Source organism: Amblyomma americanum, chromosome 6, assembly GCF_052857255.1.
Source record: "Amblyomma americanum isolate KBUSLIRL-KWMA chromosome 6, ASM5285725v1, whole genome shotgun sequence".
In the NCBI taxonomy this organism is placed as follows: Eukaryota; Metazoa; Arthropoda; class Arachnida; order Ixodida; family Ixodidae; genus Amblyomma; species Amblyomma americanum.
Window position 1 is genome coordinate 9,389,888 of NC_135502.1, and position 15,466 is coordinate 9,405,353.

The 15,466-nt window shown below is 44.7% G+C and overlaps 1 protein-coding gene across 1 annotated transcript in view; it reads left to right on the forward strand.

Annotated features, from left to right (window-relative positions):
- The window catches only part of LOC144136270 (unhealthy ribosome biogenesis protein 2 homolog), a 66,984-nt gene that overhangs the window by 43,156 nt on the left and 8,362 nt on the right, over positions 1-15,466 (forward strand). The window contains exons 20-25 of the mRNA XM_077668479.1: positions 329-442; positions 1,293-1,379; positions 3,555-3,833; positions 8,499-8,786; positions 14,314-14,439; positions 15,054-15,161. Of these exons, the coding sequence (XP_077524605.1) occupies positions 329-442; positions 1,293-1,379; positions 3,555-3,833; positions 8,499-8,786; positions 14,314-14,439; positions 15,054-15,161 (1,002 nt within the window). The remainder of the gene's footprint in view (positions 1-328; positions 443-1,292; positions 1,380-3,554; positions 3,834-8,498; positions 8,787-14,313; positions 14,440-15,053; positions 15,162-15,466) is intronic.

The window sequence follows — 15,466 nt, forward strand, 5'->3', positions numbered from 1 at the left end:
CAAAGAAGAAATTCGATTATAAATTATTTAGTGGTTGTAGATGAATACCACATGGTGGTCCATGTACACTAATGCCAAAGAAGAAAAACACGCAACCGAAATTTCTTGTCTCTACTCCTTTAAGTTCTGCAACTAATACACTTTTATACTGTGCTATAAATTTTTCATGGCTTTCCTCAAGTTCCCCCCTGGTTACCACACTTTTGCAGGCTCTGGACGACAAGTCCATGTTACAGCTGTACGAGAGCATACTGGATGCTCTTTACACTGTGCTATAAATTTGCATGGCTTTCCTCAAGTTCCCCCTTACCACACTTATGTTTTGCAGGCTCTGGAGGACAAGTCCATGTTACAGCTGTACGAGAGCATACTGGATGCTCTAGTGCACCAGGCTGTGAAAAAGAAAAACACTGTTAGGACCCTCAACTCTCTGGTGAAAGAGGTAAGCTCGCAGTTCATCTGCCACAATGGTTGTCACCTATACTGAATGGAAGATTGCAGCTTTAGTTACTAGTATTTGACCGGTAGCGAAAGCAAAAATTCTTTGGAACTGGCTTATGTTGAAGCCTTCGGTATAGAATCTCTCATATATGAATTGCTGCATTACGGCATTGTGGCGTGTTAGCTTAGCTATCGTTTCTTTGGGAGTTTCGAAGCCACTGGCTTTTGCATTTTTTATGATAGTCTGAAAGCTCTCAAATTCAGCACACCTGAGTCTCACGTGCCTTATGGCCCAGAGGTCTCATGATGATGTAGTTCTCTAATTTCTCAGTGATAAAAATTACTAGTTAACACATTCTGATTTTTGACTGGCTGCAATTTTTCGCCGTTCTATTCAATCTTTGTCTGTCGTCTTTTTTGCACTGCTGTCAGTTTCTATAAGTATGTATGTAGTATGTAGCCGTGGCCGTGGCAGGCTGCGAGGTTGTCCGAAATTAGGGTTTGGCCTGCGAGGGGTGCAGCGGGGTTTACGGAGCCTCTCCCAAGCGGACACCCCTAAAGAAAGCCGGGCGCCAGGCCGGGGGCCGCTTGTACCCATTTTTACCGGTGGGTGTCCGGCGCTGGGTTTCGAACCAACCACCTCCCGCAGCCGAGGCGGGCGCCCAACCCACTGGGCCACGGCTATAAGTATGTAGTACCAACATGCCCAGTTCCTTGCATTAAGCAGCTCTCAGTTTGCAAAGCTGCTTCTTTACATGCTGCAGCTGAGCTGACATAGCTAATTAAAAAAAATCAGCTGATGTTCTGGAGTTTTCTGTTGACTGCTTGCTGTTATGTTCTAATTGCCATAGGCCAAGGAAGTGATTACAGCAGAACAAGGTCTTCCATCAAAAGCATGGGCAACAGCTGTGCTGGTACTTTTCAAGGAGCTGGTATTGGTAAGTTGTCTTTACAGCCTTTAAATTTATTTCCAGCTGTTTTATAGCCTCGAAAATGTGGCAGAACCGTGGTTGCTCAGTACCGATTGGTTCGATGTTGTCTGGAACAAGTTCTCGATGTTTCTTAGCCTTGTGATCTCTTCTGTGGACAATAGATTGCACCACAGTGCTTTGATCTCCAGTATACCATACAAGGGTATGTAAGGGCTGCACTTTTTTTTTTTCCAGATTCGGGGGCCAATTTTCAGGGTGTAGCCCAGTACGCAATGTGCAAATTTTGTTCTGTTTTTGTTTTCAAGTAAAAACAGCGCACCAATGTGCCCAGCTGGCACTAGCTTTGAAGTCCTTGCACTGCAACATGCCGAATGCTGTTGTCATCCTTGTCAGATGTCCTGCTCACTGCACGCTTGCAGTGTTTCAGAGCAAACTTAAAGCCAGCTATGGTAGCTGTTAAGCTATTTAAGAGCCAGGCCACAGCGAGGGCACCGCTTTATAGCCTGTTATCTCCATTTGCCTCTGACTGCTGGCTTCGGAATTGTATCGTGGCACATTTATCGCTTTGAGCTGCACATGCACCGTCATGCCATCCTGCGGGGAACTACATGATGAGGAGCTGGGAAGGAGGGGGTGTGCATCTTATATTTGGAGTCAACTTCTTTTTGTGGCCAGCAAGGGGTGCATGCTGAGGGGTTTGACATATAAGCAGCAATACACAGTATATACTGTGTTTACTCGCATAATTTGCGCACTTTATTTTATTTAAATTAAGGTTTCAAAATCAGGGTGTGGAAGTTACACGAACATTTTGTGAACACATCCTACAAAACTCTACAAAGGTCTTAACACGCAGTATATATTGTATATTGCCCTCCTATGTATTGAACGAAAGGGCCCTTAGGGTAAATAAATGAAATAAATGAAATACATCGACCCCCCCAACTCACACCCCTCGCTTGCAAAAAAAAAAAAATGTTGACTCAAAATATAGGACGCATGACGGTACATGTGCAGCTCAAAGCAATAAATGTGCCACAATACAATCGCGAAGCCAGCAGTCAAAGGCAAATGGAGATAACAGGTGATAAAACGGTGCCCTCACTGCGGCCTGGCTGATTAGCAGCTAACCAAACAGCAAACGACTCACTAGTTTCGAATTCCGGCATGCGTGCAACTATTCATTTGGGAAAGTGACCACCAGCACGAGCGAGCCTGGTAAACACCGCGCATTTCATTGCTTCACCACTAAAACCTTTCACCGCCGCACACGGCGATGCGGCTGTGCTTATCTTCCCACGCATACTGTGCACGCATCCTAGTGCATGCTGGTAGTTTGGCGCAGCAGAGAGTGCAGAGTATGCGAGTAAAAAGTTCTTTTTAAAAAATCCGGGCAAAAAGTTGAGGGTGCGCAAATTACGCAAGCAAATACGGTATGTTGCTTACACGGGCAGCTGTGTATTGCCTGTACATGGCTGTGTATGGTGTATGGCAGCCGTGTATGGCTTAATCCGACAAGCTTTGGTCATGCTTTAGCTTCAGTTAACCTGCTCAGGCAAATTTCTTATGTGCTCCAGGGGTCAATTGCACCAATTTGGTGCCAACTTCCTTCAATGATATGTTACACAAGGCGTCTGTTGAGTTCTTCCTATGCACTGGTTGTTTTTCTTCCCCTCCACTTTGTAAGCATGGCATGCTTCTGGCTAATGTTGTAATGCCTTGTTTTGAAACTTGAATCAGGACCCGTTTCCAGACAGCTGAATTTCCATCAACTTGGCTTCAAGTTAAAATGGCATGGCTTCTTTATGATAGGCCACATGCCAAATGGCCAGTTTATGCTATGTGCTCGGGCAACTAATCGAGGCATGCTGATTCAGCTCCAGAAAATGGGCAAAGCACTGGACATTGGTATGTCTCCTAAATTCTGTCATCTGTTGAGGCACACGGAAGTAGACAGCCTTGCTAGTTGGTGCTCACTGCTGAGCTGATTCATTACTAGTGTGCATCCGTTGTTGCAACTTATGTTTTAAGGAGACAGTAATGGGGTGGCAGTGGATCGTGTTATGGTGTCTTCCTGTCATGGATATCACATTAAGTGAATTTGCCACGGAGTGAGCATGTCATGCTGTAGACCTGTGTGTGCTGAGGAGATTGAGAAGCAATTTTGCCTTCCTTCTGCAGGAGCTGTACAGGAAGCTTTATGATGATGTCAAGGGCTACATCCAGAAGATGGCACATGCACTCTCAGAAGGAGTTGCATCCTGGTTGCAGCGATTGCTCGCTTGTGGCAAGCTCACGGAAGAGTTGCAAAGACACACCTACACCATTGCTCTCTTGCAAGTGCAGTATGCACTGTGTTCCAACAGGCTGGTCCCTGATGGGGAAATCAGAGAGGACCTGTTTAGCAAAGACACCCTGGCTGCCCTCTCAATGGCCACGGCAGAGCTACAGCAGCCAGAGGTGAGCGTGATCTCTTGTGACAGCCTTGTGTGCCATTATACAGCATTATACAAGGATTTTGTTCCAGAAGAATGTCTTTTGTGTGCCGTCCCAGAAGAGGGGCACTGTTCAGTGTGCTGAATGTTCTGCAGGAACCCTGTTTTTTCTATGCGTTTAGTTTTGCTGTATTTACCGGTATAATGAATGCACATTATTTCTTCTATAAAAATGTCAAAATTTGAGGTGTGTATTCATTACGTGGGGGAAATACTCAGAAAAACTTTGAAGCAGTATAAATGGGACAGAACATAGGTTGATGGAATAAATAGTTGATATGGTACAATTCACCTTCAAAAAAAATTGGAGGACCTTAAGCTTCGTCTTTAAGAGTAAGAGGAACATCCTGTTCTGCAGTGGCCCCTTGGACAATTTAAGGAAAAGATGCTTGTCTCACATATCTGGTGGACAGCTGAATAAGGGAAGGAAAATGAAATGAAAATTGGTTTTAAGGAAAGGAAATGACTCCTGTCTGGCATTTCTTGCTGGACACCTGGACTGGGCGCTGGACACCTAAACTGGGCCCACATAAAAACAACACCCAACACATATTCACTAGAGGTGCCTTTGTTCATTCCAAACCATGGAGCTGGAGCGGCAGAGTGGCTAGTGTGCTCCTCCCACACTCCTGAGGCCCTGGTTCCATTCCCCAACTCGACTGATTCCCCAACTGGACCTATTTCCTACTTGGTTTTATTCATACATGCTTCTGGGATTTTTTGCTCACGGCCAACGCCGACCCACTTTTCTGGGACACGGGGCCCTTAACGCTGTGGCGTTAATGAAACACAATGCACTCTTTTGAGTAGTTTCCATGCTCGAGGGTATCATCAGCAACTTTTATCTTACACCAGCTCATATAACTTGCTTAGTGGCCCATAATATTCTGTAAAGAGAGCACAGCTACAGGTCACTCTAGCATAACCAACAGAATTTAGCAGAAAGCCCAGCCACAACATGTTACTGCGATCCTTAATATGGCAGATTGCACTGAGAAACTCTTTGCGATCAGCTGTAGCATTTATTGGTTCACGGGTTCCTAGCGAAACATGCTTATTGGCCATTCATCCCATAAGCAGAGATAATAGTCTTGAGATTCGACAGGTGCAGCTCTAAATTATTACTGAGTAGTTTCGACATTCAAAAAAAGGAGCCTGCTAGCATTTCCTGCCACCTGCAGCAGACTGTATGCCAAAAGAATGAGGTTTATTGATTACAGGAGGGAAGAAAAAATTCGATTTTTGACAGCCAAAGTAGTTGGAGAGGGGGGGGGGGGGGGGGTGCATTCATTATGCGAAAACATTCATGTTGCAAGTATATACATGGTATATCAGCCATAAACTCGTATATCATAAGTTAGATCAGGTTCAAAAGCAGCGTGAAACAACTGCATATCAGAAAAAGCATGAAAAGCATGGGAAAGCACTTGTTCCTTATCTTTGCAATGTCCAGTTGGTTCACTCTGCTTTTGAACACGCACGTTAGCTGACCAGCCTAGCTTTCCACCCGCATGCCAGGTCATTCTTCCTGTACTGGCAGTCAACTTAGCAAACATAAATGGTCTTCAGAATGCTCATTGTTTCACAACCCTGGTGAGAGCTTGCCCCGCACACAAGTGTAAAAGCAATGGTTTTTCTGGCACTCTGTGTGTGGCTTTAAAAGCAGGCTGTAGGATGGGATGTTTGGCTATTGATTCTAGAGTTGCATATTTGGTCTGGGTGTTGCTTTTGCCGGATGATACATGGGCGCCATAGTTGTCTCAGTGCAGTGTCGTTCATTGTGGCCACTTTTGTAGTAACCTTATCAAGACGAAATTGCATATCGATGCTCCAGTGCACTTAATTTACCGAAGTCGTACTGCATGCAGAATAGGCGCGTATATCATGCTTCCTCTGTAGACTCCAAGGAGTCTTGTTTGTGTGAGGACTTTCAGTATAATAAGTTAGTTTCCTCCGTTTGAATTAGGACTACAGTTAAAGCTGGATTGCATATACAGTAGAATATCAGTGATACGAATCTCATGGGGTTGTGAAAAAATTCGTGTCATCCGAAATTTTGTGTCATCCAAATGAACAAAATTCATATGCAGAAGCATAGAAAATGCATGCACGCAGATCTCTTTACAGCTAACGGGATTTATTCACGTCCGTGCAGCCATGCTACTCGCGGTGCGTACTGCACGATTAGCTATTGTGATTTCAGCCATGTGAGGCCTGCGCACCGTCGCTTACAATTCGCAGTGCGTACCATGTGATTAGTGGTCGCGATTTCGGCGATGTTAGGGCCGTGCACTGCCGCACTGTGCACCGCCACTCACTGCTCGCAGTGTGTACCGCGCAATTAGCGATCGCGATTTCGGCGATGTGAGGGCCGCGCACCGCCGCTCACTGCTCGCGGTGCATACCGCATGATTAGCGATCGCGATTTCTGTGATGTGATGGCTGCGCTCAGTGCTCGAGGGTGCAATCGCGGCTTGCGTGTTCATATCATCCGATGTGATGTGGGAGAGAGTTCGGAACATCCAAAATTCCGCACATTGTGCACAATGCACTACGGCCGGGGAATTTTACAAATTCGTATCATCACGAAGTTCGTGTGAACCGTGTCCGTAACACCGAAATTCTACTGTAATGAAATTGAAAAAAAAGTCTGCAATTTTTTGTTACGTCCAGGTTTCCATTACATGCAGTTTTCATGTGAAGACTCGAAAGGACAGTGCAGAACGAAAACCAAAATAAGAAACAAATGTTGGGGAAATCACCTTGAAATGTTTGTAGTGAACTCCCATCACTCGAAGTCAAAAACGCAGGAGAAATGTTTTGCAATCGCATTAGTAGCGCAACTGGGGCAGCAGCTGCCACCACCTCCACTGCGACTCTCACAATGCCGCTAGCTACCAGTGGATTGGGGAGAGTGGTGGAGGAGTCTGAGGCATCACGGCCTAGTGGAGAGCCCGCATGGTCGCGCCACCACTGCTAAACCGGCCGCAGAAGCACCTGCCTCTTACCGCATGTTCCCGCTTGCCGGCGGTCTCTGCTAAACCGGCCGCAGAAGCACCTGCTTCTTAGCGCATGTTCCCGCTCGCCAGCGGTCTCCACCGTTCCCACTCCCGATGCGCGAGAGCTATCAGTGCCAAAATCATGTGAGCAACCACGCAGTGTCGATGGGCGCTCTCATGTGGGGAGTCCGGAAAGTAAGGCTGCCCATTAACATGTTCGAGAATTAGCCTGCTCAGCGGTGGCACAGTCAGGAACCGGAACCCTTCGGTGAGCCAATCATATCTTACCATGAACTCACTGCACATTACTACAAAGCAATAAGAAGAACGCTCCTACCACCCCATAAAACACTGCCCAGACAACAAGTCATGTGGAGACAACTACAGACGGGGACCGTCCCCAATCCAGAGTGCATATCTAAATTCATAAGTAAAAGTATCAATCTCTCCTGCCGCTTTTGTGGTGAGAAAGAACGACCATATGTTCTGGGCTTTCAAAGTTTGTAATCCTCCCTCAGAACTCTTGCCTGATCGCTCTAAACAAGCTTGGGATAAGCTAAGGTCCAGTGATGGCCCCAACATTCAGTCCAAGGCCATCGAATGAGCCAGCGTCACCAATGGCCTCCATGGCCTGCGGCACGCTAGCTAACTTGTCTTAATTTCGTATGCTTATGCACATTAAAGTTTTCTTTGCTCAGCTCTGCATGTTTTTTGCCTTTGGTATGTCCTATTAATTTTTGCTGCTTTTGAGCATGAACAATTGTAGTGCTACATGGTGCGACTTTCCAAAAGTGAAAGCAGTGGTGACTGCTGCGTTTGCCGCATAGATGTGCTGGTGGCGTTGGAGTATGGCGTGTTATGTCAACTGTGGTCACTCATTGCAGTCATAGACGTTCCTCTCATGCCAGTTCTTGTTTCACTACCATGAAACTTTTGCATGGTTGAGCTCAGTTTCAAGTAAATCACCACTAGCTAACAGGCAGTGGGTGTAGCAAGTTCGTTATATCAAAATTAACTGCCGTTACACCCTCAATACATAGAGTTCTCGAATACACACATTTCAATGGGAGCGGCATTGCCGGAATTGTTAAACTTCGTATTATCAACGAATTCACTACTTAGAGGTTTGTTGCATTCAGGCTTAGCTGTAGTGCAAGTCAAGTACAGTTAAGCATAACTGTCAACTTTATTTAGTCCTCGCTGCTTCAAAATGAGCAGATGAACGAACCTCATTTTGAAGCATTCCTGTGGGAGCCTTCTTGTGGTGTTCAGCAGTAAAGCAGCGTGAAGAGATTAGATAGCATTGTGTGCTGAATGAAGACCCTTTTTAGTTAAGAAGCAGACTGGTTTAATTATTATTTTGGGATTTGTTCTTATGCAAGGCATAAGCAGAGGTTCATAGTTTGACTGCACAATGGAAGCAACATATAGCAGGTAGTAGTGAAAGATTGTTTAGTGAAAGTAATGAAGGTTCGGAAGCACTAAAACAAAAATCAAGTGGTGATGTGGGACGTCAGCTACCTATTTGCCCAAGCTGTGTTAACTCTGTAATGGTCTTACAAAAACAGGCTCTTATTGAGATGTTACATGATGCTTCTTCACCAAATTTTTTTCTGTCACCCATTTTGCAGGCAAGCGATGTTGCTGACACGCTGATTGAAGTCGTGGCCCGCATAGCCCACTGTAGGACCAGATCTCCGGAGCTCCTCTCTGTGCCTTTTCCAGCTTTGGGAAAGGGCATCTACACACAGCTTGCACTGAGAGCCACTGCACAGCTGCAGGAGACACCCATCAGCACTGCTGTTGTGACTCTGGAGAACTGCATTGGGGACAAGCACTACAAGCTTATGGAGAAATTCTTCCAGTCCTGCACAGCAGTGGAATTGAAGGACATCCTTGGAGATTTGGTTTCAGCGCTGGTATGAACTGGAGGTTTTTTATGGGCATGCACGCGTTTGGGTCCTGTTGTGCAGTAGAAAACGAATGCATACGCTTGTATTGAAGCAGCCTGCAGTCAGCAAAGGAGCCGTAACTGAGTTAGTTGGCTCTGAATACGTAATAATAGCTTTTGTAACAGCTGAGAAAGCACGACTACATAGTTACAGAAACTATGATTCAGAATTGGTTAGCTCAGTTTCAGCTGCTTGCTAACCGTTTTTTATAGTTTTGCCATTTTAGCTGTAACAAGAATTATTGCTAAGACTTCGAATTTTGTGCAGTGGAAAATTTAAAATTCCACGAATTGAAAACAGACTCTGCAATATTCCGTAAACAGCCTTGTGCACAGTAACAGCCATCGCTTCTTGCCTCACTGCTGCCTGTTTTGTGCCACATAGTCCCTGCTTTGAACGGCTCTTTTACTGCCCCCTCTTCTTTCTCAACGGCCTGTGCTATTATATCCCCATGTTTAAACAACTATGTACGTATTTATCACCAGTGCATGCCGCGTGCTTCGCCTCCGTGATCCAAGGGCCACTAGAAGTTGGCTTTTCCTCACAGCTTACAAGCCTGGTGGGTGAACTCACTTAGGTCTCTCAAAGCCATTGTGCATCTGGCGGTGCGGACTGGGCAACATTATTTTGATTTCTTTTCACTGCCAAATATAACAGATCTGGGTCATTTAAAGAGCAGCGTATAAAAGTTCACTTGATATCTGTAACTTGGCTCAAAATATAACACGAGGAGCTTTCTGAAGCAGGCAATTTAAAGAAAAAATGCATTATTTTGGTTTGGTATAAATATAGTAATATTGTAAAAACTATGGGCACGCTTAAGTCACCTTAAAGTGGGGGTCTCACCTTTTTGCAGCCACTGGCCATTTTGCACAATCTTTGTGTGATTGGTGTGGTCTTCCTGCTTATAATAGAAAAACAATTTTTAGCTCATTAGAAAGGTAAGTGCATTTATGTTTCAATGGTATGTGTTGTTAATAGCAGTAATTTTTGGTACGAGTGCAGTGAGAAAAAAATATACTTAAAGCAGCATTTCTGTTCAACTTGCCTGCTTGCAGAATACATTTCGGGAAAAGTACTGCACAAAAAAAAAAGAGGGCTGCTTTAGCGGCATTTAAATGTTAATCTGAGAATGTTGAGAGCAATTTCTGGTTCCAGTGGAATAGTTATTTAGAACGGGTGCTTTAAAAAATACCAAAAATTTCAAAATTGACCAAAACTACGCATGTTAGCCACTTAGTAGCTTCCTATCTAAATTGACAAAACACAAGCATAGTTGGCACATTTATCAGACGTGCATGTTTCATTAACTGTGCAAAATTTATTTGGGCTGCAGTTCTTTAGTTTTTATTGTTCAGAGTTCACCATTGTTGCGAAAACGCTACCCACGGAGGTCTGGTGGCACAATACCACAAAAGCATTAGCTTTTCTTAGTGCGTTTCTCAATTTTGCGCTGTCCGTAGCACAGACCTTGGCAACATGCCAACGTGCCAAGATGGTGTGCACTGATTGCATCACAGCAGGTTTTCCGAAATACATCTTGAGGAGAGCTCCTGTGAAGGTGCGGGGACTTGGCAGGGTGCCAAGATGCTGTGTAATCGTGACAGGAGTGCTGGGGGCAGTGGCCTGCTCGGCGTGCTGCTGCGCACCCGGCTGTGCCAGCGTATGCTTAGAAAGCCAGCGAACGCGCGAGCATTGGAGAGGACCTTATCAGTTTAAGTCAGAACACTATAAAACATCATCTGCACTGATATGCCATGGAAGGAACGGGACCTCCAGACCCTCAAGTGATTTGGTGAGATCGGGAGCGAAAATGCCTCACCACTTTTACACCACAGCTAACACTTAAACATTTGCAGTGCACACTCTTAACCATCCTGCAAATTTTTTTAACCTTCCTTAAAGAATTCACACTTGACTTGGCCTGGTGCAGTGTTCACTGAAGCATATTCGCTTTAGCTCGCCGCGATTGGCCGGCACCATCGACGGTCACAGAATTGGCAGATGGCCCAGTGATAAAACAAACACCGTTTGAAGCGAACGATGCTAAACATGGGCCTCACGAATGTGGTTCACCGCATGATTTTGTTGATAATAGGCAGGTTGGCTGGTGGGCAGATTGGCAGACATGCTGTATGAAATTTGGACTCCCCGCCCAAAAAAAACCTGCCAAAACCTTTTTCCCTGCCTAATGAACCCTCCCTCCAAATTGATGTCAACTTTTGTGGAAAAAAAGTGGGTGCATTAAACAAATAATTACTACTGTTTTGTTGACATGCAATGAGAAAAAGGCTCATTTGTGGACAGAGTTTAATCAGCATTGCTCGCAGTGCTCTGTCCAAGTAACTTTGGATGCGCATGCCCGGCCATGTTGATCTATATAGGAGAAGTTAAAAATAGAAAGCATAAAATCCAGCAGCAGGCTGCTCTACAGTAGCATTCTTTGTGGAGTACTGTAATTCTTGACACAGGGTTTATTTGCACGAGTGCGTTTGCTGACTAAAGTACACAGCACTGTTGGCTTGGCCTGTTTCAGCTATCAGTGCACACGCACCACACTGAACACAAGAAGGCACTCCGCATCTGCTCGATTTTGTATTACCACTCACAACTGGACATTTGAAGTCTGATTTCAAGGACATTTGAAGTCATTTGTTCTACAGCTTTAAACTTGCAGTATAATGCCTACACTGTGGAATTTTGTTTGTTCATACCCTAATCTTTTTTAAGCTCATGGGACCAGTTATTGTCTGCCATTCTTGTTATTTACCATTGATTGGTTGTGTTCATTTCCGTGATTTCTCTTCTCTGCCTGTAAATTTTTTGGTTTTGCTCTTTGTGTTATTTGAGCCACTACAATTGTACCTGTTCTTACATTGGGCCCAGAAGCCAGTCAAGCTCATCAGAGCTTTTTCTTCTGTGTCTTCTGCCTTCTGTTCAGGCGAAATAAGGACTGACTGATAAGAACTACTGGAGAAGGACCTCATTTCGAATGCTTGATGGGTAGCTGTCTGTTCCCACGTAGTCTGATCCTCTTCTTTCATTTCAAAACGCATTTTTACAACTACGAGAAACATCATTGGAGAAGAGCATATTAGTTTAGGACACTTCAGGTCTTCGAACACATACTACGCAATTAATAGGGGCTTTTGTTTTTTGTCTCACTAGAAACGTGGCCAGCGCGTCCATAAATTCAACCTGCAAAATCATACTCATTAAAAAAAAAAAAAAACACTGCTACGGCTTTGAAGACCTTTTAATATTTAGACATGGTGGGCCTTAAGATTATTGATTTAAAATATAGAGATAACACAGAGTTTATTGCGCATTTAAGCAACCCGTTTGATTTGGCTATCACAGCTTCAGGGCTATTCACTAACAGGATCACTGTTCAAAAACATGCACAGGCAAACCCACCTTATCTTATCTTCTTTTGTGTTCAGCAAACCAATTTTTTCATGTGATTTTGATTTAGGTGCCTTCGCTGGCCACTTCTCTACTTGTGGAGCAGGAGGCTACTTGCAGTCAGAGAGCAATTTACTTCTTGGCTGGGTGAGGCCTCACATCGAGCTTGCCGAGTCGGGCCTGGGCTCAATAGAGTGATAATGTAGTATGCCTGGGCAGGGCCCAGGCTTGAAGCAGTGAGCCTAGGCAAGGCTAGGGCTTTGGGCGTTGAACCTCGGGCTGAGGCCAGGCTTGGGCCTCGGAATGCGGCCCGTGCAGTGCTCTAGGTTGGAGTTCCCTCGCTAGCGGTTGCATTGCATGCAATGGGACTTCAAATGGTACAAATGGTATGCGCCGAGTGTGCAGTTTCAGCACGCTGGAAGAATGGAGCACACTGGAAGAAGCCATGATGAAAGCAAAGGAAACGCACAGCTGTGCCAATCAGCATCCGAAATGACATGCAGCCTGGCTGGGTTGGCTGTCTGATGCGCGGCTAATAGCCATCATTGCCCTGAGCCAGCTCGAAGTTCCGAAAAGCAGAACCCAAACTACGCAGTTGGATTATTCTCGGAGATAAGGCAACCCATTTTTTGTCATGCTGGCCGTTGCGTGCATCTCAGAGGTGCATGAATGACTCTGCAGCATGCAACTGAGGTTTGAGTCTGGCTATTTCAACGGCTGCTTGCCATGCCGGTCATTTCTAGATGCAACCTTCCTTGGGAGCCCATTCGACTGAACCATTGCGACACCCATAGCATCCGAATTAGCAAGCATCTGACGCCATTGACTTGTTTTGGTATTGGCCAGGACAGCACTGGCAGTTTTAATTTTCTGGATTTCCAAAGTAATGGGGGTTGAATTAACTAACTATTACTGCATCATCAAAAAAAAAAAATATGGCTGCAAACACACAATTCCACAAAAAATGGTAAAATCCTTGAATTTTTGTGTAATCTTTGAAAGCTAGGGTCCTTACTGTCAGCGTATTCTGCGTCGCTTTGTGTCATGGCAGGCTGTTTCTTCTCATTACCAAAGTCCGTTCAAATTAAACAGTAGCTATGAATGTAATGAACCATGGTTGATTTGAGTTGCACAGGAAAGTGAAGTGCCTTTTCTTTTTTTGATGCAGTAGCTTTAGGTTCTTTATGTGGGTTCACACAGTGAACAGTCGTTAAGCAATAAAGGTAATAATTAAAGGAAGACCTTGCAGAGGTGCGGGTAATGCAAGTACACTGCCTTTGTCAGCAATATCTAAAGGAGTTTGCTTCTGAACAGTGTAGTAGGGCTCTGTGGCACGGGGTCTAGGGCGCAGAAGATATACACCATGGTGCAACTTCCCTGCATGTGCTGCTGCCTGTGCCCCCATTCTAGCCAGCACACACACAAAAAATGCATGTGATTGTGTGCAAACTGGGCAGAGCTTGAAAATGGCGACCAGGCCTGCATGGCGTATGTATGTGCAATCTCACCATGGTTATCGTCTGGTTGGTTTAGATGGTATCGGTATCCGCGTACCACACACTCTCAAGTAAAATGAGCTTTGTACAGCTTTTACAGCAACATAATCACCTTTACGGTATCTGCCACTGATAGTCGCCATGTCCCCTAAGCCTGACTGATTTTTCATCTACATTTCAGTTTCTTAACACCGCAATGCGCTTGTGTGCAAAACATGTAGAGAAACGGTGTAGTAAGTGTACTAAAAGGGTATTTGTGTATTGTGTAGTGAGTAAAACATGGCTTTTTGCCCTCAGAACTCATTTCAGGACAGCGCTACATCTGTACCCAACTGGATAAGGACTGTAAAAACATGGGGTGCATAAGACAGTCGTTCTTCACTGTTGTCTGCTCTTGTTCTTGTCCGCACTTTTACAAGCTTTGCGCTATCCTTAAATCTCCCATGCAATGTCGACTAGCCATGTTTCAAGCCTTATTTACCCCCTCAAAGCTTACAGTTCCATTTACTCTTTCTGAAAGCATGTGTCAGGCATAGTAAAAAATAAAAAGGACAACATGAGAATGGGTTTTTTTTCATTGCCTATGCTTGCAGATGAAGGATGATGTGCAGTCGGTGTTCATGAAGGTGCATCTCCAGGTTCTTCAGCTCGTCTGTGCATGTGTGGACAGCCAGCGGCAAGGTGGAAGTTCCAGGGACATCATGCTGATAATACACAGGGTGGGTGTGGCTCTCTTTAGAGCAACTACCTGCAGATGCTTACTTATAGCAAAAGGCATTTGCTACTCTTGTGTGGGAAACAAGGGGCGTGTTAACCATTTGCAGCAAGAACTGCAGTGCCAGTTTTTGAAGTCAGGGAAAATGTATGGAAATTTTAGTGTTTTTTTTTTGTGGCAGTGAAATAATTTTGAATTGGCACTGCTCTGATTATGATGGGAAACGTGGGACGTACATTTTGGCCAGCAGATGCCTTATGGAATGTGGTTGAAGCAAGACAGTTGCGTGTCATTTACTTTGTTCAAAATGGAGAAGCAGATATTTGATACCTTCTGCAGGACTTAAAAAATGATGTCTTAAGTCTTCATTTCATAATGTGTCTCTCCACTAGGACAACCTAAATTTGTAAAATTGTCAACGGTGTGTCCTTAGTAATTTTGCTCGATGTCAGCTATGCCTAGGTTTAGTCCTGAAGTGGTCGGAACGTCACAAAAGTGTAGAGGGCTCATATAGTCACAGGTGTGACCACTTAAATGACAATTGTTTATTCTGTGGCCGATATCAAGGGTGTTGAAAAGGAGTCTCAGATTTCTCTTGTTATCTTTATTTTATTTCAGATTATCGAGCATTTTGCTGTCATCCTGAGTGTGTACGATGTCACCAACCACCCTGAGCTTGTTGTATATGTTCTCAAGTTCTTTTCAACACTGCTGACCATGAGGCGGGTAAGAAAACCGAATTATTCAGCAACAGCCGCAATTCACAAGTGAGAGATTAGCACTGTGAGCTGCTTGCCAATGCGGTTAGCATCTTTACACTTGTGATCGAGGGACGAAGCGTGTACACTTTTACATGTTCGGCAATTGGACTGGTTTAAAGATTGCATCAGGGAGTGAGTAGAAACTATAATAAATTGTTTTTCTCTTGCTGATATGGCACCCAATCTCGTGTTCCAGTCTTTTCTATGTCATCCGCTAAAACATCCTTATGCTGTTTACTGTGGTCTGTCTGTCAGTTCCGTACATCAGTG